At 39.6% G+C, this 24,090-nt stretch overlaps 1 protein-coding gene across 1 annotated transcript in view; it reads right to left on the bottom strand.

Annotated features, from left to right (window-relative positions):
- Nucleotides 1–24,090, bottom strand: part of ldlrad3 (low density lipoprotein receptor class A domain containing 3) — a 78,776-nt gene that overhangs the window by 27,231 nt on the left and 27,455 nt on the right. Inside the window, exons 3-4 of the mRNA XM_072385544.1 lie at nucleotides 14,283–14,408; nucleotides 11,796–11,927 (exon numbers count right to left, since the gene is read on the bottom strand). Coding sequence (XP_072241645.1) covers nucleotides 11,796–11,927; nucleotides 14,283–14,408 — 258 coding nt within the window. The remainder of the gene's footprint in view (nucleotides 1–11,795; nucleotides 11,928–14,282; nucleotides 14,409–24,090) is intronic.

The following is a 24,090-nucleotide window of genomic DNA, read 5'->3' on the forward strand; positions in this document are numbered from 1 at the left end:
TTGCAGATCTAACACCTGCAGTTCTTGCATGTTTGCCCGTCTGTATGGAAAAAACAAGTTCTTCACTGATTATTTTTTTTGCAGGGATACCGTCACAGAATCAACATGACTCTAAATGGTTAAACCCATTAATGACCAATGTAAGGGAATGTTTATAAAAAGCTTCCTAAAACCCAAGGGTGTTGCTGAGAACTTATTGCATTTCATAAAAACTTCAATTTCTCAGTCTCTTAAGAAACTGGGAACAGTAAATAATAATCCAAAAAGGTTAAATCTTTTGCTCTTATTGTCAATTACACACTCCTTAACCTTAATAAGGTAATACTCTGAGTAAGCAATAATTCAAATAGGGTATGCGAAGTGTGCCAATCTTCCTGGCATCATGATGTTTATACACCTTAATCTCATCATTACATTCTAGTGAGGTATTCACGCCATCTGGTGACACACATTGTTGATTCAGGACACCTGCCATTGTTTCCACAGTTGCCAGGTTTGTGGAGCAAACCCACAAGTTTGTGTTGGACTTGTTTTTATAGATCGGGTTGCCTCTCTGTCACGAGATTTGTCAACACCAGCTCCAGCAGTATGTTGATGAAAAATGGATGGCTGCGGGTAAAAAAAATCCAATTAATGTTCTGTGTTTTGAAGGACATGGATGTAAAGAACAATTTGGATGGGCACACATACTACAACAGTATAGGGAGACTATGTGGGCATGACTTTTCAACCAAACTATGCACTATAACATGTAAACGGTATTATGAATGGAGTATCTTCATTTGTATCTCATGTAAACACCATATTTGGAATACTGTCTTAGTTAAAATAAGACAACTTAGTTTGAATAAGATGAATTGTCTGAACATAGTTGTGCATTGACAGCTATTTTCCAGTGGTGGCACAGTCCTGTGTAAGACAGCCTTGCACCCTGACAGCCAATTTTGTAGCATAAATGTGTATGAATTAGTCATTTAGAAAGCCATTACTTTTGATAACATGCTCTGAAACACCAGATGACAAAGGTAATTACTCCATTAAATACCATTTTGATCATACGCATCAAATCAAAACACAAGTCATTTCAGAAAACCTGAGTCAAGACCTTCCAGCTCTATCTATATTTCAGTTCTTCCTATTTATTATTTTTTTTTTCCACCTACCATCATGTCCAGGAGCTAATGTGTGGAAGGGATGTGGTGAAGCCCCCCGCCCAGGAGGTCCACAACAATGCTGCATAAAATGATTAAAATATTGTTTATTCACTATGTTCTGCATGTGTTGTCCATTATGTTGAGCAGCTTGTGCAACAAGCAGCAGTCTTGGCAGACTTCTGAACAGTTCAGCGGAGCATCACGCACCAGAAGCCTGAACGGGGACCACACCATAGAACTTGGACTCTAAAACGTACATTTCCATATCTACCACAATCTCACTTGCGCTGTCACTTTAAAACTGTTTACAGTGTCTCATATCTACCTCATTCATACTGCAATGACACTTTTAACTTAAATCTGTGCTGCAATGCTTATGCATAATCTGATACTGTATTTCCACTATTGTGTGGTCTAATTACACTGTCATAGCACAGATGCCCTTTATGTCTTGAAATGTGTTACTAAATGTACACCAGTTGCTCCAGAGAATGCTATTTCAACCCTCTATGGCTAGGCTGATGATAAACAATCTTGAATCTTAAAAATTTCTTTGCACAATCTCCTCTCGGGGCTCGAGAGCAGTCCCCAGCACAGAACCAGCCTTCCTTATCAGTTTGTTCAGTTCGTTTGAGTCACTGGCTCGGCTGTTCCTGAATATTGAATAACTGAATCAATATTGAAGGGCTGTGATCTCCAGGCCTTCAGACAGCACTGCATTAAAAACAGATACAATTCTGCAGTGATTTTCACTGCATCAACAAACAAGCGAGAACTCTACCATGAGAAGGGGGGCGGCAGCTCCATGTGGATGCACCCTCTCTAATTTGTAGGTGGTGTTTCACTACTTCTTTTCAAGGCTATGACTCGTGTATAATAAATTTGCTTAAAGTACAAGAATTTTAAGCTTCTGGTACAATTTCTCATTCGAAAAATTTGAAAACGCTGACCCCAGCAGACTATGGTTATACAACTGTCTGACTCTGCTACTTCCTGTATGGATGGGTGCATTAGACATGCTTGGAGAAGAGATAATATGGTCATAAAAATAGCGTGGCTGAAATTAAATTAAGTTCTGGGCACATAACCATTTTTGAAAATTACAGTCCAAATTTCTAAAACATTCATCAGACCTATCCAGGATAATGAAATCCCATTTATAGAAGCTTCTAGCTCAGGTTTGATCCTTTTTCTCCATTGTACGCTGAAACATATTCAGTTCAAAAGTGCAAAAGCAGCATTAACCCCTACTGTTAAGCCACAATGAGTCGATAGATATAAAGAATAATGAAGTAAACTAATGGAAATGTTTCAAGGAGAAACCAAAAACTAGGAGTTTACATCTTCCTCTCAAGTTCCTTCTGTTGCGCATTAACTTTATTATGGACTTTGTTAATCATCTTTAAACTTTCAAACATGTCTGCCACCACTTTTGAACAATTAAGGATTTTAGTTTGATATATGAGCTGCAGACATCCGACACTGGGGTGGTCTAAACATCCCTTGGTCTTTATTTTATTTTTATTGTAATATTATCAAAAAGAAAGATGACTTTGTGACTTTCAGTGGTTTGCTAAATGCAGACTAGGCAGGCAGATTTGTACAAGTGTAACATGAAAGGTACTGTAAATGACTAAAATATTTAAGCTGCAGAAATTGAGTAGGGCTACATTCCAGCACTAAATACTTCAAATAGTGATATTAGCTCCTTTCAACTCTCAGCAAACCCCATGACCGTGACTGAGGGGTGAGAAAAGGGCACATCTTTCAAGCCAACTGTGGAAGAAGAAGACAAGTGGAGCAGCTGAGGCCAGCCTTAACACACTCAAATGCAAATAGAAGCACAAATCAATGAGCTAGTGAGAATATTTTTGTTGTATTTATGGTTTTACATCTTATAGTGTCACTTAAGTATCCTAATGGCCTAGAATCTGATTACAGACAATAATTCAGTGTTTGAGTTAATTAGTCAAATGTCCGGTACTGCATCCCTGCAGACAGTGTGAGAAAAGGTTCAAGACATCCTCCCGTTTTTAACTTTCTCTGTGGGAGATCATCTAACATATCTGTTTAACCAAATTCACCACAGAGATGTTGTCAATAAGTTACTTGAATGATGATCAGCAGTTTACGCTGCAGTTCTAAAATCTGGGATTTTTTTACGTATATGCTTAACTATTTTTACAAGAAGATGTAACTTTGGAGCATGTGAGGAGCGCCTAGGCCCATTTGAGTCCTGTTGAGCATATACATGCAGAGTAATTTGACTCCAGAATGCATTATCTGGATGTGTCGGTCGACCTTTGAGAAGCTCAATTTTGTACAATTTCATTCAGACAGACATGTTACTATGCATTTTAAAAGCCAGAATTTGGTCAGACTAACATATAAATTCAGTTCTTTCAGACTAAGGTGGATCAACAAGTGACTGACACTATATCATAAACCCAACTGCAAAAATGTTGGGACACGGCTGAAAATCAATATTGGATGCTTGTGATCTTCAGGCCCTCAGGCGGCAGTGCACTGCGCTGCATAGGCTCAGAAACATTTCCAGAAAACATTGTCTGTGAACATTTTGCCATCCACAAATACAGGTTGAAGCTCTAACATGCAGAGAATAACACATATGTGAACACGATCCAATAACACAGCTGTCTTCTCTGAGCCATAGCTCATTCAAAATAGACTCAGGAGAGAGGAAGGCTGTTCTGTGGCAGGACATATCAACATTTGACATTCTTTTTGGAAATTATAGGCATCCTCTGGACTAAAGAGAAGAGGGAGCATCTGGTTTGTTATCAGCTATTGATACTTTTTTTTTTTACATTTATAGTGTCCCAACATTTTTGGAATCAAGGATGTACAACATTAAGTCTTCCTCTGGAAATTTACTTGAAAAATACACCACCTGGAATAACCAGGTACAACGTATGGATAGTCAAGACAACTATCCAAGACAACGTATGGATAGACAAGAGACAAACAGAGGCTTCCTCAGCCAAAAAAAATTCTCAATAGCAGCAGCTCAAACTGCATATTCTCTCTATTAATTCTAACATCCACATGGAAAATATACCCCATTCTATTGAAATACCCGTTTACTTCCTTTTTACATTGCATAACTGCACACTAATCTTTCACATATTAGACACATCTTTCAGAACTAAACCCTCTCTTGAATTCCCAACTTGTTCCAGAAGTAAATATTTCATTCAGTTAAAGATCAACATTAAAATGATTTTGATAATCCTGTATTAGTTCCAGATTTTCTCACTGGGTAAAGCTTTACAGGCAGTTCAGCAGCATACATAACATCCCTGAAACTAAGTGACATTGTACTCCCATTCAACACTTCTGGAACAAAATCCTTAACATTTTATCCCTCATCCATACAGCCTATGTTCACCTTCCCTCTGCCTACAAGTAATCATACAATCAATCAATGCAAATTGTGGCTCCAAGTTGCCAATTTTAACAAAAGACTGGTCAACTGAATGCCCTCTATTTGATTTGTTTGACATACAGCACCTCTATCATAACTGTGTAGTACAGTTAATTATCATATTTACTTATTGAAAAAGAATTGCAAAAAAAAAGGGAAAACAAGTCCTAATCATAGTGTCATACTGTTCTGCTATTTAGTTTTAATATCTGTGATGTTCTGTGTCAGTGACCACTGTAGAACAATGTCTTTTGTGTGGTTATATAAAAAGTACAACTCTACCCAACTGCAACAGTGGAGCTATTGTTCAGAGTGAAATTCCTCGCCTAGTCTGTGGGTGCTGGTAGTCACTTGATCAGCATCACCATGGTGACTGAGGGAGGATAATTTCGGAGGGAAAGGCTGTTAATTTACAGCAGCCTGAAGAGTGACGGCTAACTGGTCCAGATTCAAGGACATGGATGAATCATGCAAGCTCTGGTCCCCAGACTTAACCTTCTGTAGCCATAGCCAAAGAAAACAAAACCCCTAAACAACAACAGCTCTGAAAATACTGACACTTGGCCTTGGTGATTGGGAGGGTGAGGCAAATGGCGACAAAAGACACAACAAAAGCAAACATAATTTAATTAAAGCAAAGAATACTATTTAAGAAAACTGAGTGCCCACATCAGTTGGATCCATACTCACAATCTCCATTTTCATTTCCATACAAGAACACACACTCCCACTACACAGCATGTAGAAATCAATTTAATCTACAATTCAAATAAAAGAAACTGGAAGCGGCAGCTCAACACTACTGGCAGCATCTTGCAACAGATGGACCTTCCTAAGCCCCTTAGTGCTGCTTTGTGAGCATGCCTTAGGCCATCTAAAGGAAAAACCTGAAACTTTTCCAAAGTTCAAATCCTTGGGTGTTGACATGTGTAACAACCCCCTTATTTGTGCCTGTCAACTGTGTGTTGGCTCTGATAAACTGGCACTATTACATTCCACTCCCACACCTCAGTCTCCTGCCATTATATTCCCCTACACCATTTCACGTTCCCTCCCACACCTTTCTCTCTTTGCCAGCTCTCTGAGCGCTGCTGACAAGGGCACGGACAGATCAACATCTCAGCGTCACACACATATTTACAACAAAACCTGCACATGGATTAATTTGTCATTCTAATCAGAAGCACCTATATTATTTGTCTGGCAGTAATGAACTGGGGAGGATGTGGCTGTGTGAGCAGCTAACAGCAAGCCATAACAATACCAGCAATGAATACGGGCTGAGGCATTTTAATCACTCTGACACCCTTTGTTCTTTATACATTAGACTGACACTATATATTAATGTCTAGTTTACTGGTTGCGTTAATGGAGAGGAAGGAATTACTGCCAGGTGTCACCATACAGTCACTGTATATTCAGCCCTTTCTGAATTACTGGTGTTTATTGACCCTGTAAATGGCAACACTGTGAAGACAGGTTGTTGGCTGCAAAGTACTTATGCAAAACAGCAGATGCAGAGTTAGTGAATATATTGAGGAGCTGCAAATCATTGCATTATGCCTGAGGAGGATATTAACAAATAGAAAGCTCCAGATTACTCTGCAGAAAGGAGGGATTTTATGTCTCAGAGTGCACGCTTACTATACGAACCAGATGTTAAAAGTGCCTACTGCACCGTCCGTGAGGATAAAAAGGGTTTGTGGTTATGGTGGCCAAAAGGAAGCTTACTAGCATGCAGTGTTTCAGATGAAAATTTGTGGTTAAATACGTCAAAGTCCCCCGACGAGCCCCTCAAATACAAGTTGTTCTCCCTGAGAGGCTCATCAAAATGTACAACAGAAACTGACAGGTTCAATTATACATAGTCATGTTCTCATTACCAATCAATTTTGCAGATCTTGGAACATGTTTAGTTGGTGAGTCAATTTTCATAAAATCCATAAGGGTCAAGGGTGATGTTAGCTGCCAATGTTGTGATAAGATACTCATTTCAGACTAATGATACATGGCAGCTTGGTGCCCAACATCTCACTCTGACTATTTGAGGGCCTGCAGACAAGTAATTACACTGATGGCTATGGTGGTATATTACAGTGAGTTCTTGTTTTCACACTCAGATATTGCACTGCTCTCTATGAAAAATCTGCCCTTACACTCCCTCCACCTCAGAATGTTTTTCTACACTCCAGTGAAATTTTACTCATATGAATGTCCTGTAATTCTTCCGTGCACTTCTGTAAATACTCAGCTCTGTTTTGCTCTTGGAATGCTCTGAAACAACCCTGTCAAAATTTTCCAAACCAAGAGATACTGTGCCATTATGTTACACTGAATAGTTAATTCATTACTGCCTCCTTGTGCATGTACTCATTTTACTTTACAGCATTCTCTTGACGACTACTGGTTAACCTGGCTCAGCAGATCCCATGCCAACAATGTTCATCCGAACCAGTGAAGTATATAATCGTGATGGTCCTTTGTGTAAATTAAGATAGTTTAGACCGTGTCCAAATGGCTGACCAGTTTATGGCTTAATCTTATTTATCTCATAGAAACAAACATGTTATGATTGTTATGTTTTCAAGCCCACAAATGAGACACATTTGATGGATACTTCATCTGGATGGATGGATGCATGGATAAACTGGACAGAGGTTGTCCAGTTTATCTGTAAACATTTCTGAAGCATTTGCAGAATCAATGTTCCCCTTTTGCTCAAAGAACGAGCCCCATTAACATTGAGAGGCTTTTCAAGTGGTTTTGAGTTACAGCCTACGCTGTTGAAGGGTTTATTTGACTTTTAGTTGTGCAATAATTTCACAGACATTAAAATAAATCTAGAGTCTAGAGGACATGTAGAAGTGAGAATATAAATCTTTGTCATGATGTGGAAATGTGGGGTCCATCATGAAACTTTTTGAAAGCTTCACGACCACAACTTTACAACCTCAAGTTCTGATGCATAAAAACTTAAAAAATTAAAAACAAAACAACTCTTTGATGCCTGACTGTACAAAGGATCCCTTATCTTCAAAACGCACAAATCCAGCTGAGAACTTTTGAATCCCTCAAATCATCCGCTGGCCTTCTGTTCTTACTTTCACATCATTCACTACATTTTTTTGCTTAGGAAAAATGGATCAAGACGAAGCCTCTTTGTGATAGTGATTTGTGCTCACACCTCCATCTCAATCTCCAACAACCCCCACAACATCTGAAACAGTTTGTCTCCAGTGTCAACAAATGCATAATGAGAGACGCTAATTTGAGCATTGTAAATCAATTACTTTGCTCCTAAAACTCTAAAAGCGGCCTCTTTTTTCAAAAGTGTCTTTTAAAAGTCAGCTCTGCTAATTAGTTTTGTTCCCTGAATGTGTCAGTGACCTTCGGCAAGTTTTGTCTGGAGATAAAAGCATTCTTTTAATGCAAGTAAATAATAAAAAAACATTATCAGATATACTCCAATTTCTTGAATGTCTGATTGTGTTTGAACGCTAACACCCACTCATGCACATGCTTATTTGGATATGGAGCCCCCACTATTTGAGTGAATCCTGTGAGCCTGATGGGGGTATTTCGACAACCATTAGCAGGAGTAAACATGCACTCCCTACAGCACTCTCTATCCCTATTGGTAAGAAGTCTGGATGAACGAGAATGGCAAAGAGAAGCTCAGCTTTGCAAAACTAGCTTTCATGTCATTCCCGTTTCCAGAGCTACACCGTTCGGCCTCGGGGCTCGGCTTGAGATGGATGCAGTGCTCATCCTCTCCAGCTTATCAGTATCCCTCACTAACTTCTATCCAAATCCCTGCCTTTCTCTGCCAAATAACCTGTCTCTCTTTGCTTACCTCCATTTTCCTGCCCATTGCTATTCATTGCTTTCCTCGACTCCATCTCGAGTTCACGATGTGATTTTTATGTGGACCTCTTTCCATTTCTTTATCTCAGATATCCATTACAGTTACCCCATCCCACTTCTTCTCACTTTGGGACGATTCCGCCAATGCATTTTTTGTTACGCTGGCCTATCTGCGACTTTGCCACTTCTCTCAGTTTTCAAAAATCAATTACCCATCCAATAAAATAATAAGGATTGACGGGAGCTCTTTCCTACATTGTCAATATCACTGCAATCAGAAATTAAGGAATACACTTGGGCATCAAAAAACTCCTAAAGGATGGTGCTGCTTCTGTATATGTCAGAGTCTGGCACCATTATATATATAAATACCACAATGATTTGTCAATGGTCTGCCTGCGAGTCGTGCTCTCACTCGACACTGCAAACAGCACGAGCAAATGTGGATATACGGAAGCAAGTGATTATTAATAAGAAGGAGGACGAGTTAAACAGAGAGAGACAGACAGAGGAAAAAGTGAGGAAGATGTTATGCTCAGGTGGCTTAGAGCGGATATTGTATGTCTTATCTGTCACCTGCAGGTCTGTGCTTATTATAGACAGAGGCAGAGTCAGAGCAGTAGGTGAGGCAAGAGAGTGTGTGAGTGCAAACAGCAGTGAGGGCTTCACTTCCTTCGTAGCATGTTGTGTTGATTGAAATAAATGAATGATGAAACAAAGCCAGCTTTTCCTTGATTTGTCCCAACGGCCACAAGAAGACAGAACTCGCAATTTCAATGGCAAAAAAAGGCCACACGATCCATACAAATACAACTACTAAATCTGTGCTGACTATGAGCCTTCAGGAATATTACCGATAGCACCTCTAGAACACTCTCAGGTAAGAAGCATGCGCACAACTCTGTGCAAGCCCAATTGCAAACGACAGAGCTGGATAATTGAGAAATCATGCATTTTTCTGCTTAGAAACACATGAAACCTGAGACTTTCTTAACCTGGAGAACTGTTAAGGTTGGAAATATTCTGTAAAATCTCTATGACACACTATTTACAGACCTTTTAATAAATAAATAAATTTTTTGTTACTGATTTAATTCTGGTGAGGATTCCAATCAATTTCTTTGGCATTTGCCCTGATCTATGTCAACCCTCATTTTTCTTAAAAATCATAATCAACAGAAGCAATCTTGTTTAAATTCATCCAGGGTTAAGTTGAAAGATTTTAAGTTGTATTCTGGAGTTACTATTGCCCACTTGTCAACAAGGAAATTAAGTGCAGCGGACACAGATATCGATCAATATGTCTGCATCACAATAAAGTTCTATTCAGCATTTTGTGTCTTTGCATTGAGCTGTGGAGCCTGACAGGGATGAGCTAGTAATTAAGAATAAACTCCTTTTCACTTCTTTACTCTCTCTCACACAAACACAGAATAAATAAGTTCACTAATGCAGCCTTTGCCTAATGCAAATCATAAACAAAAAGGTTGACTCATTTTTAGCATATTTAATGTTGGTTTGAGAAGTAATATAAAACTAGAGGAATTATATTCAACAGAATAAACAGCCCCCTCCAAGCAGGATATGATCTATATTTACTCAGTTTGTCAAAGCAACGCTTCACTGTTGAGGAAAAATGTAACAAAAGTTTTTTCCTTCAAGAATAAAGGCCATATACAAACTTTCACCAAGATTTAGCACATTCATATTTTGATAATTGGTGTGTAATTGCTGCAGAGCTCCTACCCTGTTTATCAGACCTTTTGCATTTAAATCGGGTCTCTGTGTCAGAAATTCAATATTATCATATTATATTCAATAGTCTTAATATCTTGCGGTCAATGGTTGCTAAACGATTAATAAAATATCTTTTTTATCTTTTTTTTGGTTTCAGCACAAATCAGAATGACAGAGATACAAACATTCTTTTTGGAGGTCCATAACTGGATGTCTGGGGTTAGGAGAGCACTGGGGTTTGACTGCTGCTAGAAATCACCGGTTTGCCTGTGGACGTACAGTGGACAGACAGCAGACGTGTTGACAGCCAACTGCCAGACATAAGAAGTGCCAGACAGTAAAAAAGACATTCTGTAACAGACTGCATCAGACTGATTACCAGGATTCTGCCATACGTGTTACAGCACACACCAAGCACTACACAGTAGTGTTTTTTTAACATCTTAACAGGCACGGTGAGGAATAAAATCACATCACCGTTATTCTTTGGCATCAAGTTTGATAAATCAGTGGCTTTGGCTTTGGGTTGCGGGATGCATTATTAAGTGATGTCTTCAGAAGCATCAGATGACACGACATAATGAGTGGCAGAATATTACAACTCCATTATCATCATTTGATCCAATTAAATCAGAGCATCTAAAAGCTTCCGACAGCTTTGAAATATGCTGCGCAGTTCACTTCCAGTATTTGTTTTTTTTCAGAACTTCCTCTTTTAACCTTGAGAGAAAACTGATCTTTGACAGATGTCTCTGCAGCTATTTCTGACAGGTTGAACCAGAGTCTAGATTCTGTTTAGTCTGTTTAGATTCCCGCAGTGGTTTTACTAATCTTCTTATCAGTCTCAAAATGAAGTTTATCAGCTACAGTCAAGGCACTGTGCGATTGAAATGCATGTGAAACTGGTAAAAATACGAATGTAGTAAATCTTTATATTTTTTAAAATGTAGGGTTTTTCACATAGTTAGTTTCAGATAATTGATGTTTTCTACTGTAATATTGTAATATGGTTTTTAAGCAATATACTCCAAAAATGTGTTACTTTATTCAGGAGAGCGTGACTATAAAGCGTCAATGTGATCCTGCCATCTGGGGTTTGTGATGAGGAACAGCTGATTTTAATTTGCACTTATTTGTGTTAAGTGTCTGTGCCACACACTATGTCTTAATTTAGCCATACCAAACTTTTACAATAGTGTCTGGCAGATAGTATGCTGCTAAATTCTTTATGCATCGGGTACACTTTATATCTTAACTGCAGGGTATCTGTAATAGTTTCATATCCTTAATATACGCATACCAACTCACATATTTCCCGTTTCACAATTCCAGTACCTGTTAAGGTTTCCTGTAGTTTGAAGTTTGGTAAAATGTGTCAGATGCCACCTAACACCGGTGTTAAAATTCAGAAAAATGTCGGTTAATGATCAATAAGACTTTCATCTTTGTCAGTAAATTATCCCCAGCCTCAGGCCGAGCGGGTGTCCTATTGCCCGTGCCAGGGAAGATGTTCCATCTCAAGCTCTAAAAAGGAGGCCTGCATTTTCTTCCTCATGCTTGCGTGACCATTTAATACATTTGGCTTAAAGACTTACCTGCTGTGGTCAGGCAGAGCTCCTCATCGCTGTTGTCCAGACAGTTGTCCTCACCATTGCACAAGAAGCTGCGGTCTACACAGTGTCCGTTTCGACACTTGAAGCGAGCCTCTGAGCACACCAGGGGGTTGCCTGCAGTGGTTGAGTCGGGACAAAGGTCAAGCAGCAAGAGTTAACTCGGTGGGGGTTACAGAGAAAAACTTTGAGCTGTCAGTAAGTGTGTCAGAGAGATAGAAACCTATTTGTGAGTTACTTGTCCTCTGTGAGAGCAGACTTATATCTAACACTGGCTTATGCAATCATTCACTGTTTTTTTATATTTTATTAATCTCACTCCATCTGCACTAGACTTTAAAAAAAAGAAAAGAAAATAATTACAATAATAATAATAATAATACTAAAGAAAAGTATGAATGTTTAATTGGCATTTTCTGAGAGTAAATTAAACATTAAAAACTGTGTGACCTGGTTAAGCATTCAAGTGGTGAAGTCTAATAAAAACTGAAATTCAAAAACAAAAGCATATCAAACCCTGCAGAGCACCACTGCTCTTTTTTAGCTTATTTTCCAGTTTCTGCCTTTGTTCTAGCTGCTGTAAAATGAGGCACAATTATCTTGTGAGAGGATCCAGACAGCTACACAGTCGTGACGCGGAATCTGCTGCGAGCATGGAACAAAGCTCCATTTAAATGGCTAGATTAGATTTGTGAGCATGGGTCTGCAGGCGAAGAGAACTGGTTCTGACAATGGCGTTTGATTGGCCTGATTCACTTTCCTCTCTGAGAAAGCAGCAAAGAAGGGATGTGTGCACATAACTCTGTGTATCAGTTACAAAGCCGTTTGAACAAGTTAATATGATTGGAACTTTTATAATTCACAGCATTTGTCATTTAAAGCCCAGTTGCTACTAGCATTTTATGTTCTAAAGTAGAATAAAAGATTCAACATAAGTAGAAGAGACACAAACACTTGACAGCTGACTTCAATCCTTTCAAGCGAAAGACATAAATGAACACACAGAATTTGAAAATATGAGAAGGAATGCAGAAAACTAAAAAAGATATCAGACCTGCATCCAGAGTTCATAACCAAGTCATGGCAAGGACATAGTTAACAGTTAGTCGTGTATGTGCTGCGTCTCAGGCACAAAACTGTCTAACGTCCACAAACGGAAGTTTGGATGTCAGTTCATTTTTCTTTGCAGCATTTTCTATTTACTTGTGACAGTGAAATACCGTGAAAAATGACAAAGGAACAGGAAGGAGAGGGGCTCCGATTGCCTCTCTATCAAATTGGGTTTTTTTCTGGGTGTGTGCTGGTGGCACAAAATTCTAAATTTGTTTTTATTTTCTAAATTCAATGAAGCTGGTCAGTACAGAAAATAATAATCTGCTAATAAATGACAGATTTGATTTCGAATACAGAAAAAGCGCTGACCATCAGATCAGTGAAATAATTGAATAAAAAAGGAGCAGAGAGCTGGATGGATGGAAAGCGGCTAAACACTCTGACAGACTGTGTGTGTGTAAACACTCTAGTTTATTAAATTAAATAAAATAAAATTGCAAAGAAATATAGGGTCTTGTCAATTATGTTACATTGTATAATAAAATGTATAATACAATGTACCTACAATATAATGGACATAATCCTCAGGCTCTGCTTCAGGCTCTTGTGTTAAAATCCTTCCAACACTTCTAAATATCACTGTTATTGAACACAGTTCACTAGCTTATTCAAGTAACTTGCATATTTGAGCCAATGTTTTTGCTAAACACTACATAAGGGTATATTATGCTGCCATCAACATCACGTCTTTTCCCAGGGAGAGCCTACATTAAAACAGCTCTCGTTTATAATAAAATAGTTCAGATGCTGAAGTGGCCTGTCAGTCAAGACCTCACCGAATGACCGAATGACTCACCAAGTCATTCACCGAAACCATTAAAATGTTGAGCAGCCGAAATCCTATAGTATTCATGAAAGGGGAAACATTGTGCTTTCAAAACAGCAGTTGGTCTCGTCAGTTTCCAAACACTTGCAGAGAGATGTAAAAGGAAGAAGTGATGCAACTCAGTGGTAAATATGTTCCTGCCCAAACTCTTCTTAAGTCTGTTGTGGACATTAAACTCAGAAAAAGCTGACATTTTACAAAACATATTTTCCTCTTTTAACATTTAACATGTTCTTTTTCTTCTGTGCTCCACTGCATATAGAGATTAAATGACCAAATCTGCATTCTACACTGCTCTCCAACTTAATTGAAACAGGACTGTACAAGAGTTTTTCTGATACATAATGAGTAATAAGATACTAATGTGTAAAACTGCTGCACCACCTTAATACTAAGCTCGGATGATGCATAAAAAATAATCTTATGTCCTCATGTCAGGAATATAACATTGCAGTACTCCTTCCAAACACTTCTTGTGAGCATGGCCTCGAGCATAAAAGTGCTTTTGACTGTGGGTGCCGTGTGAGACTCACTGCAGTTCTCCTCGTCACTCCCGTCAGGACAGTCGCTGAAGCCGTTACAGCGAAATCTTCCAACAATGCAGTGGATGCCGTTAGCGCAGGCAAAGAATGTAGGGGCACACTTTGACTTGACCTTAGCTGGAGGGGGACATTGGGAGTTGGGGGGAGGTGGAAAGACGAACAATGGATTAGTCCTTGAGTGGTTGGGAAAGGGAACAGCAATTTTTAAAGCACTACATCAAATTTGTATTTTTTTTTCCCAGTAGCCTTGGCTGAGGTGCACGAAGGCAGGCAGAAAACCCACTAATAGTACCAACTGGGTCTTCTTTCTGGTTAAAATGTTACCAACGGCATAGATAATGGAATACATGAACAACACAACCACTATATAACAGTAGAACAGCCGCATTGTTACAGAGGCAAATCAATATTCAGCTCATTTTGTTTTATGAGACTTATCTTCAAATTCTAATAAGTGTGACAAGGAAAGGGTAAGATTCTGAGTGTGAAGTACCAATAGGGGAAAACAAATGACAAACAAATGACAAAGACAAAGAGAGCAAATTGTATGGGAGAGAGTTTGTATAGATTCCGTCATCGATCAGTCCAAGCTGGCCATGGGTCTTATCTCCAAGGACAGGCCTGAGACTGAGTGACAGGCCTGGAGAACATCAATGCCTGCGTACACAGTTTAGGTCTAACCCAACAGCTTTTAGCTCCACTTGAACTTCAATGCCAGAAGGAGACAAACAAGATAATAGGTAGCTGCAAGAAAATATATAAAAAATTAGGGGCCCTTGCTGTGATGCTGAAATGTTATATACTGAATGTAACAAGTAAATACCTATGAAAGACAGTTCATTAGAGACACCGCTGTTGCTTTTACAAAGTTTCATCTCTCAGGGCTGTCTTTCTCTCCTCTGGTCTGTGTTAAACTGCTTATGAATTATTCCCTTTCAGTAATGCACTGTAACACAAAAGTATAACCTTATAAATCTGACTTTTCACGAGCACTAAGTGGAGACAGAGGAATTAAACCTATAAATGACAGCTAAGACACTGATGTGATAAAACAGTTAAATATGACAAAGGATGAGAATGTTATATAACCTGAACACTATGAGATAACAAAGGAAAGGAATATCCCACACATGAGGGAGGGGGAAAGTGACTAAAAAAAAAATCTCAAAGCGAGCCACAAAATATTTCTCCCCCTCCTCTCTGTGCCTAATACAAAAGGGTGGAATTGTCCTGATCACAGTTTGGCATTGGGCCGTCTCAAATGTCAGGGGTGCACATTTTTCCCTCGACAATATATCGTGGCAGGCTGATTTATGAGCTCTTTCAAGCTGTGGCAATTATGCGTAGCAAGTGGGGAAGGCACGGCATAGCAACCACATCGGTTTAGAGTGGCCATCTCTGAGATGAAACGTAATTCAATGAAAGCAGAAGGAAGCCTGAATAGCTTGAATAGTAAAATTTATCCAGCCACAAACATTGTTTATTTTCTGTTTATTTAATAATTGATTATTATAAGTATTTAATATTTGTAGAATTTTTCTCCCTTTTCTGTATCACTTTATCGGGTACCTGTACCAGTAGGATCTTCATATTACTTCTGTTGCTGACTAGAATTCATCTGACTCAATGTTTGTGCTTCAAATTAGCTCAAAAGTCACATGAAGGGCAAACACATGAGGGAAAAACTGTGTGGGAGAGACAGAGCTGCTTGGAAGGACAGAGTTAATGCGCTTAGCTGTATTTGGGGATGGCCTTTCATCGCCCGAGATGAGCAATTTTTAGAGCAGCAAGACGGGAAAATGAATAAGACGGAGCAAACTTAGGGTGGAACAGATGGTAAACAAACAAACGTATTCATTTTACGCTGAGATCCTGAAAGATCCTGAAAATCTTGCTTAAATCAGTTGTCCAGACCAACACAGCAGTTGATCTCGGTACTGCTGATGTATTTGAGCTCCTCTGCCTTGCTCTTCGTCAAACAATCATCCATTTTGTCCTGTCCTCATGACTTCAGTCATCACTGTGTTTCTGCTTTACTTCGGTACCAGATTTTCTCTCTCTCCACTCAGCCTTTGTAGAAGTTGTTTACGGAAAGCAGACTAAGTTCCAGAGTTCAGCTGAGCAACACAAATGAAAACAAATGAGGTTAGCAATTGAGCTGATTCCTTGAGGTAAGACTATCACTAGCAGAAAAACATGGCGGCTTCACATTGAAACACATGGCTGGAGGGCACATAAACAAGAGGCCCAGATAAACAAACACTGTTTTACTGTCTCCTACAGCACAGCACTTCCAAGCATTTTTTTAACCACTTTTAAAATGCAAATGCAAAGTTAAGCTCACCATAGCATTCTTAGAATTATTTCCCCGACAGCTTCGTAATGACAGGTTAGAAAGGAGGCTGGCATGGTTTGCTCTTCCTCAGTAAGCAACTCTATACTTTCACCACCTTTTCTTTCTCACCTTGGCTCCTCAAACAAAAGAGTAACTTACTCAGCGAAGATCACAATGGGCATGCATGATTGGCAGGGTAAGAAGAAGGCCTTGAAGCAAAGACTAACGAGAAAGAAACCATAGAGAGCAGGCAGGAAAAAAAGAAGTAGAGACAGCCGAGGACTTCAAAGGTTTCTCTGACCTTGCTGAGCATTTCTGAAGGGAAGAAATCAATAGGTAATGGAGTTGCGGTGTAAGCAAGAGGGGCATGGATAGTTTCACTCTAGTGGGCCTGGGGATCAAAACAATCACGTCGAACATTTCACTGTCTGAGCTCCGCACACTTGTAGTGCAATACAGTAGCCTTCTATGAGAGGAATTACATTACAGCACTTCCTCCATCATTTATAGGCCACCGGGGTTTAGCAAAGCCGTTAAACTTCATGCTAAATAAGAGTTTGGCTCGTTTAGCCGAGGACTTCAAAGGTTTCTCTGACCTTGCTGAGCATTTCTGAAGGGAAGAAATCAATAGGTAATGGAGTTGCGGTGTAAGCAAGAGGGGCATGGATAGTTTCACTCTAGTGGGCCTGGGGATCAAAACAATCACGTCGAACATTTCACTGTCTGAGCTCCGCACACTTGTAGTGCAATACAGTAGCCTTCTATGAGAGGAATTACATTACAGCACTTCCTCCATCATTTATAGGCCACCGGGGTTTAGCAAAGCCGTTAAACTTCATGCTAAATAAGAGTTTGGCTCGTTTACCACACATAAAGTGCACGTGAAAAAAAAATTAAGTCACGATTAATTCATTCCTTATTGAAAAGGGAGTAACAAGGGGCATATGGTGAAAAGCGGTGTAAGATCTATCAAATAATGATTTTGCTGCAATATTAATTCTAGAAAATGATGCTAGTGCTAAAATGCTCTCATTTGGGCTGGTACTGCCCAACAATGTTTTTTCATTGAAATGACTGGACAAAAGTTTTTTAATTCCTTTGAATATCTCACAGTAATCCCTTTGAGTACATTGTGACAATCGATGGAACAAGGATAGCACTCAGTCTAGAGAACTAAAGGATGGGAGACAGACTCAGAGTGAGACACTGTGTGTAACACTAATGAATATTTCATCCTCGCTCCACGGTATCAATTACACCAGCTTATTGATCAGTCATACCATTAACGTCATGGTATCTATCAAACACAATCCAATTAACCTTTCTCTGCTTTCACATTTTATTTATTTACCTTATACTCAATTTGGGTTTTGTTCTTGTCAAAATATCCTCCAGTCAAAGAATTACAAATTATAACTCCTAATCTCCCTTTACCATCAAAGGATAAAAAGTTTTATAACCTGAGGGTTCTGGAAAATTAACCTATCCTGACATTTTGAGAAGCATTTTGATAAAGACAGCCTAAAACTGGTGCAAGGGGATAAGAAAACAGCACCTACATTTTTTTCTTAAAGTGATTTTGATTTAGAAAAAAAAAATAAAGATATCATTTCACACACATTCCTGCAAACCATATAAAGTTAACAAGTACAAGCTGTGGTGCTTTGTAGCCTCTTTTCTTTAGGTAAGCAGGTCTCTCCACTGATCTTAGCCGCATATCTCGAATACAAGATGTCCATCAGCAACAGCTAAATGGTTCAGAGTGTCTCTCGCTCAAGGGGCATGTGAGATACGAGACCCACTTAAGATCCACACATCAAGCTCCACGTCTGCGTGGAATGGTAATGCCTGCTAATTAGTCAGTAAGTGCTGCTTTCAAGCCTGTGGACCTATTATCTCTAAAATAACCTGCTGTAGACCTGTGTAGTTGTGCTGCGTAAGTTGCCGTGGTACCAACATTCATCTGGATAGCCCAAAAAACACACACAATGAAACAGCAAAACAGATCAGATCTAAAATGAGAAGAGAGAAAAAAGAGCACTAGTCAGCAATCTTTGTCTCTTTGAGGTAAGAGTCAATGCAGCAGTCACTTTTCTTATCACATGAACACACACTCTTCATCTTAGCAGCCCCTTCCCTTCACATGGTGAGTTCAGTGATGACCTGGCTTTGTATAAGCCTTGATATCTACATTCAACAACAACAAACTGTCTCAGGAGGCTTCTAAGCATTTTCCAACCCGCTGCTGAAGGGAACATTGCAGTTGTGATGCATTCAAAGGCTCTTTTCAAGTCAATATCACACAGGTGTTTTGGAGGTCGGTAAACAAGTAGCCCAACGGATGGTGCTGGAGGCTTTTGTTTGTGTTTGTACTGCAGAGAGTTATAATCTGTAATTCAAAGGACAGAGGAATTTATTTAGCTGCTTGTTGTTGTAAAGAGATATATGAATCAAATTGTTATATCCCTCATAGTTATGAATTAGTACATGAGTTAGAACTAGTCTTACAAACTAACTGACAAAATAGCGGTCTTTGTGAAAGACTTCTAATTGACCTTCTTTCTATGCATTCCCCACTGTTTGAAGTAACTTAGGGAGGCCTTACGAAAATCAAGTGTCCGGTTGTCCAATGAATTCTAATAATGTTCAAATAACTCAGACATATGTACAGATCATTAATAGCAAATGGTATGGCATAAAACATATGCTCACTTGAACAACAGATAAATGTTATTTCAGTTTAATAGAATTTGCTTTTCATGTGACAAGATTGGCTATACGATACAGTAAGCTAAATATCATACCAGACAATGGCTTTATTGTTTTCGGTTTCCTAAAGCATGTGTTCCCTGCAAACAAACCAACCCCTTGCCTGACCATGAGAACTTCAGCCATAGTGATTTTTCACCCTCAAATGGTTTTGTTTAAATCAGGACAAAGTCCGTTCTTCTGAAAAGCGCCATAGTAACTGCCTTCAACGAATAACTTCAGTCTGAGCAGAAAACCAGGAGACAAACTCCTGTTACGGTTCATGTGTTCGAATCTTCGGTCTGTGAGATGATTCTTCTACTTTAAAGTTAAAGCTGAAGGTTTACCAAAGTTTGAGGATGCAGAATTCTGAACATACACACTCTCACAAACAGAAAGGCCTCAGCCTCCTGGACAGCTAGTTTGGAACAATAACTGCTTTAAAAAGTGCTGCTTTGTCTTTTCTATTTCTCTGAGATAGTGCTTCACATGTGTCTGTCTTTGATTCCACTCCTCCTGCTTTATACGTCATGTCCACTCCTTCTTTCGGGCCTTTAATGTCTTTGCTCTCTTGCCTGCTCATGCCGTCCACAGACAAGGGCAGAGAGGCTAATCCTAGCTCTGAGGCACACTGAGCTGAGCCCTCTTCCGTCTCTCTTCTGTCAGCAACTACTTTGTCAAACGCTCTCCCAGGCTGGAGTTATGAACACCAGAGAGCGGGACAGTATTTTTGACCTTTTTGTGTGAGGAGTTATTCAGCACCGTCTTTGAATATCTGCCTATGGTCCTCTTGGACATGCCGGCACATAAACAGGCCCCTTTTCATCACATGATACAGCTAAACTTACTGTTTTAAGAGATTTTCTTTGAACTTTTTTCATTTCTTTTGGAAGAGTTTTAATTGGGTTTAGCCTATACTAAATGGTAAGGTAAAAATTCTACTGACAAAAACAATTCTCACCTGTGTGGGATCAATAATAATGTGCCTGCTGCAGCGCTTTAGTCATGCACATAACAAATTCACACATACCAGGCACTCTTCCTTGTTCTCAGACGAAAGAGGGCGGCTGCATATCTATGCACACAGTGTATAAATCTGTAGGCACAGACTGTAAATCATCAGATATAATGTAAGATGACACATCCATGCGCATGAATTACAACTCCAAGAGCGCGGTTTGTAAACAGAGTATGGATTTACACATGGCTCTTTTTCTCCGTGCTGACAGAGGGCGAGTTCTGCAGCGCTCTGTTATGCTCACTCCAGAAAAAAAGCACTCAGCGCCTGTAGCAAACTCCCATGGTGCAATGACTACTCCACACAGGTCTTTTGCATTCTGAGACACCGCATTTTCAAACAGCGTCGCGACGATATCCAGCTGGTGCCGCCCACATACGAGGCCTGCAGGGGAAGATGAAGTAAACAAGAGCTGAGTTGAGTCGAGTTGGGCCAAGTCAAGCGCTATCGGTGAAGAACGGATATTTTGAATTGGACAAGTTCCCATCTGAATGTAGTTAAATTCCTGTTGTGAAAAGTAGAGGTTGAACTCCATAAAAAATGGACTGGATAAAAGCAATTTGTCTGTGGGTCTTGGCCTCACACAGCCAGAGTTATACCAGGCATTGTATGTTTTAAAGCAATCAGACTGAGTTTAGGTGATATTGCCTCTCCTTCCTCAGCATGGACTGTGAAACTCTGCAAAAAGTATTTACATGACTCAAGTTGACCCTTGTGCTGGAGGGAACCAGCATAACAAACAAAGAGGAGAGGAGGAAGCCAGAAACCTGCCTTTTTTCGGTAAACAAACATTCTCGACCATTCAAGAGACAATCCCTGGCGGTCTGGCCTGCCAGGTGGTGCAGGCTGGGACACATCAACAATAAATAATGGCTTGACAAGAACAAATTCACACTAGCGTTTCATGATTCTCTGCAAAGCCTCCTCACTTTTGAATAGCACTGAAACAAAATAAAGGCAGGTCCACAGACAGACAGAGAACAGTTTATTTTAGATGCAAAAGAACAAAAAAATTGAAAATCCATCAGAAAGTGTCATCTGAAGTTCACGTGTGGGTGGATCTGACATGCGAAACACTGCATTGTTGATAGCCCTGATGCAACCCAGAAAGTGAATGTGCTTGTTCATGTTTGAGCAAAACTTTTTTTTCTTTCTAAGTGCTTCCAGATTCTTTATAAAAATTATGCTACCATGTTCTTTGCAAGAGTCAAAAACTGCTTCTTGGCTATTTGTGTTTCCACATCAACTCCTCGCCTTTGAAAAACAAGATTTTTATCAAAGAGACATCAGTGAGCTATCATCACATACAGCCTTTACTGCAGGCACCAAATAAGTATTTCTTGGATCAGAGACATCCACATAGGCACAATCTGAGGCTAATGGGCTTAAAGCGGATCTACTACAGCTGTCTTCTGGTGCAAATGCATGTGATAAAAATAGCCACTGATCAGGGGCAAAAAATGTTCCAGAGAATTTTATACGTTGACACGTTCATATTACAACTGTGTGTATGTGTATGCAGGCACAGAACAAAAAGACCATACCATATGAGCACACTGAGAGAAGTACAGGGTTGCTAAAAATTTTTAATGAAGTAGTGGGATTTTAAGGCGCATAAAATGACTAAGTAAAGAGAGTTTTGTAAAAGGCAATAAAAATCTTTTAAAAAATATTCCAAACATTCAGGCTGACCAACAATTAAAGCACACATTATTGGAAACTTCCTGGCAGGATGACTCTACTCACATTACCAATGAAAGGGAATCTTATATCCTGCAGTGGTCAACACTACACAGCCTCCTCAGCAACAACTGGGATTGCAAAGGACAGCAGACACACAACATATGATACTCTGTGTTTTGTGGTTATATAATACCAAGGAATACCATTCTGATAGCAATATTTAATTACAAGTTAAAAGGAATATTCTGAGGAGTTTGTATTGGAACACACCACTCATGTAGCTCACAGACAGAAGCAGAGCAGGATGAGCCAACAAACTGTCATTCATGACAGCAAACCTTCTATCCTCCACTGTTAAATACATCCATAATCATGAGTGAGTGCGTTTTCTTAGCAGGGGGTGACTAATTATAATTCTGCTTGCAGAGAATCGAGTGCCGCAGCCTCAAAGTTTCCAGGCATTGTGTTTTCCTTAGATAATAGGAATCCTGACAAAAAAATCAGCTAAAGAGTCTTTTTTTCTACCCCCTCTTCTTCCTCATTTCCCATCCTTCCATCTGTCTGTCTGTCAGTCTGCCCGCTGGTCTCTGCAGAGCTCCCAGTGGAGTCAGAAGTTGGTCTGGGGATTTTTTGTGCATCCACCGCCTGACAACCAGCCTCTATTTGAGGATAATAAGGCCCACTTACGCCAGAGGAGATAATGTAGCTGCAACAAGCACGAATAGTCCTCTGACAGCTGAGGTAGGCTGGTGGTGCGATGCCCCAAGATAACTTTTATCTCTGGGAGTATATGCTACATGCAGTGTCAGCATCACAAAAATTACTGTCTCGTTTGTGGTTATATTTAATGAAAGTACCCGTAAGAAATCAGATTTAAATACACTCAAATCCAACAAACAAATTGGATGATTAAATACCTCCAATGCAATCAATTTTTAAATTTTCTGGTGGTTGTTTGCAGTTTAAGGTTCACTGAGTGATGAGAATCTGGGGGCATGCAAGTTGTTAACAACAACTGGGATCTCAGTAGCAAAGGTAACATAAAGTTTAAAAAGTAAACTGAGCTCCGGGACTGAACAGGGTCCCCTTGACTGACAGGGTCAAAACATGGACTTAGTCAAAAAAAATAAATAAATAAAAATTATTAATACGCTGCTGTTCTTCCCCTGAATGCGTGGGTTCTCTCCAGGTACTCCGGCCTCCTCCCACCGTCCAAAAGCATGCATGCTGGGTTAATTGGTATCTCTAAAAAAATTGTCCCAAGGAGTGAGTGTGAACATGTGTGGTCGTTTGTCTCGTTTGTCTCTGTGTGACGCTGTGATGGACTGGCGACCGGTCCAGGTTGTACTGTGCCTCTCGCCCGATGGCGCTAGGATAGGCTCCCGACAAACGTCAAATTTAGCCTGTAACACTGTAAAGACTAAAAAGTGCAGAATGGGTGAATGCGTAGAAACTCTTTGAGTGGTCAACAAAAATGAAAAGCACTATATAAAAAGAAGTCCATTAACCATTTGAATAATTTAATTTAAAGTGCTGTCTGTTTGATCCCTGAACTGCCAACAAGTGACAACAGCAAGGGAAGTGATAAACCAATTTGGAATTTTATGGCATAGAATAAGCCAGGTCAGAAAAAATGATTGAGACTTTGGGAAGAAAAAGTTTATGCTTTCCTAATCAAAACCAAACCTTCACACAGCAAATTACAAGCTAAAAGCCCCAAATCCTCACGAGAATAACTGAGAAGGCGATTAGAGGAGGGAAAACAGGAGTGCAAGACATTTAAACTGATTAATACATTGGGTAATAGGGGTTTGAATCAGTGTGGCAGAAACTCAAAGTCAATCTTTATCATCTTTGTGTGGAGCTGAAATGGCAGGGAGAAAAGGAGGAGCACCAGACCAGGGAGAACAAAGCCAACTAAATGTGAGGATCAAAAATGAAGCATTTATGTAGCCTTACAGAAGAAATATACGTGTGCCGCTGTTTCTGCACACAGAAGTAACACTGGGGCTAAG

This window comes from Leuresthes tenuis, unplaced genomic scaffold (genome assembly GCF_036924035.1).
Source record: "Leuresthes tenuis unplaced genomic scaffold, fLeuTen1.0.hap1 SCAF_5, whole genome shotgun sequence".
Classification (NCBI taxonomy): Eukaryota; Metazoa; Chordata; class Actinopteri; order Atheriniformes; family Atherinopsidae; genus Leuresthes; species Leuresthes tenuis.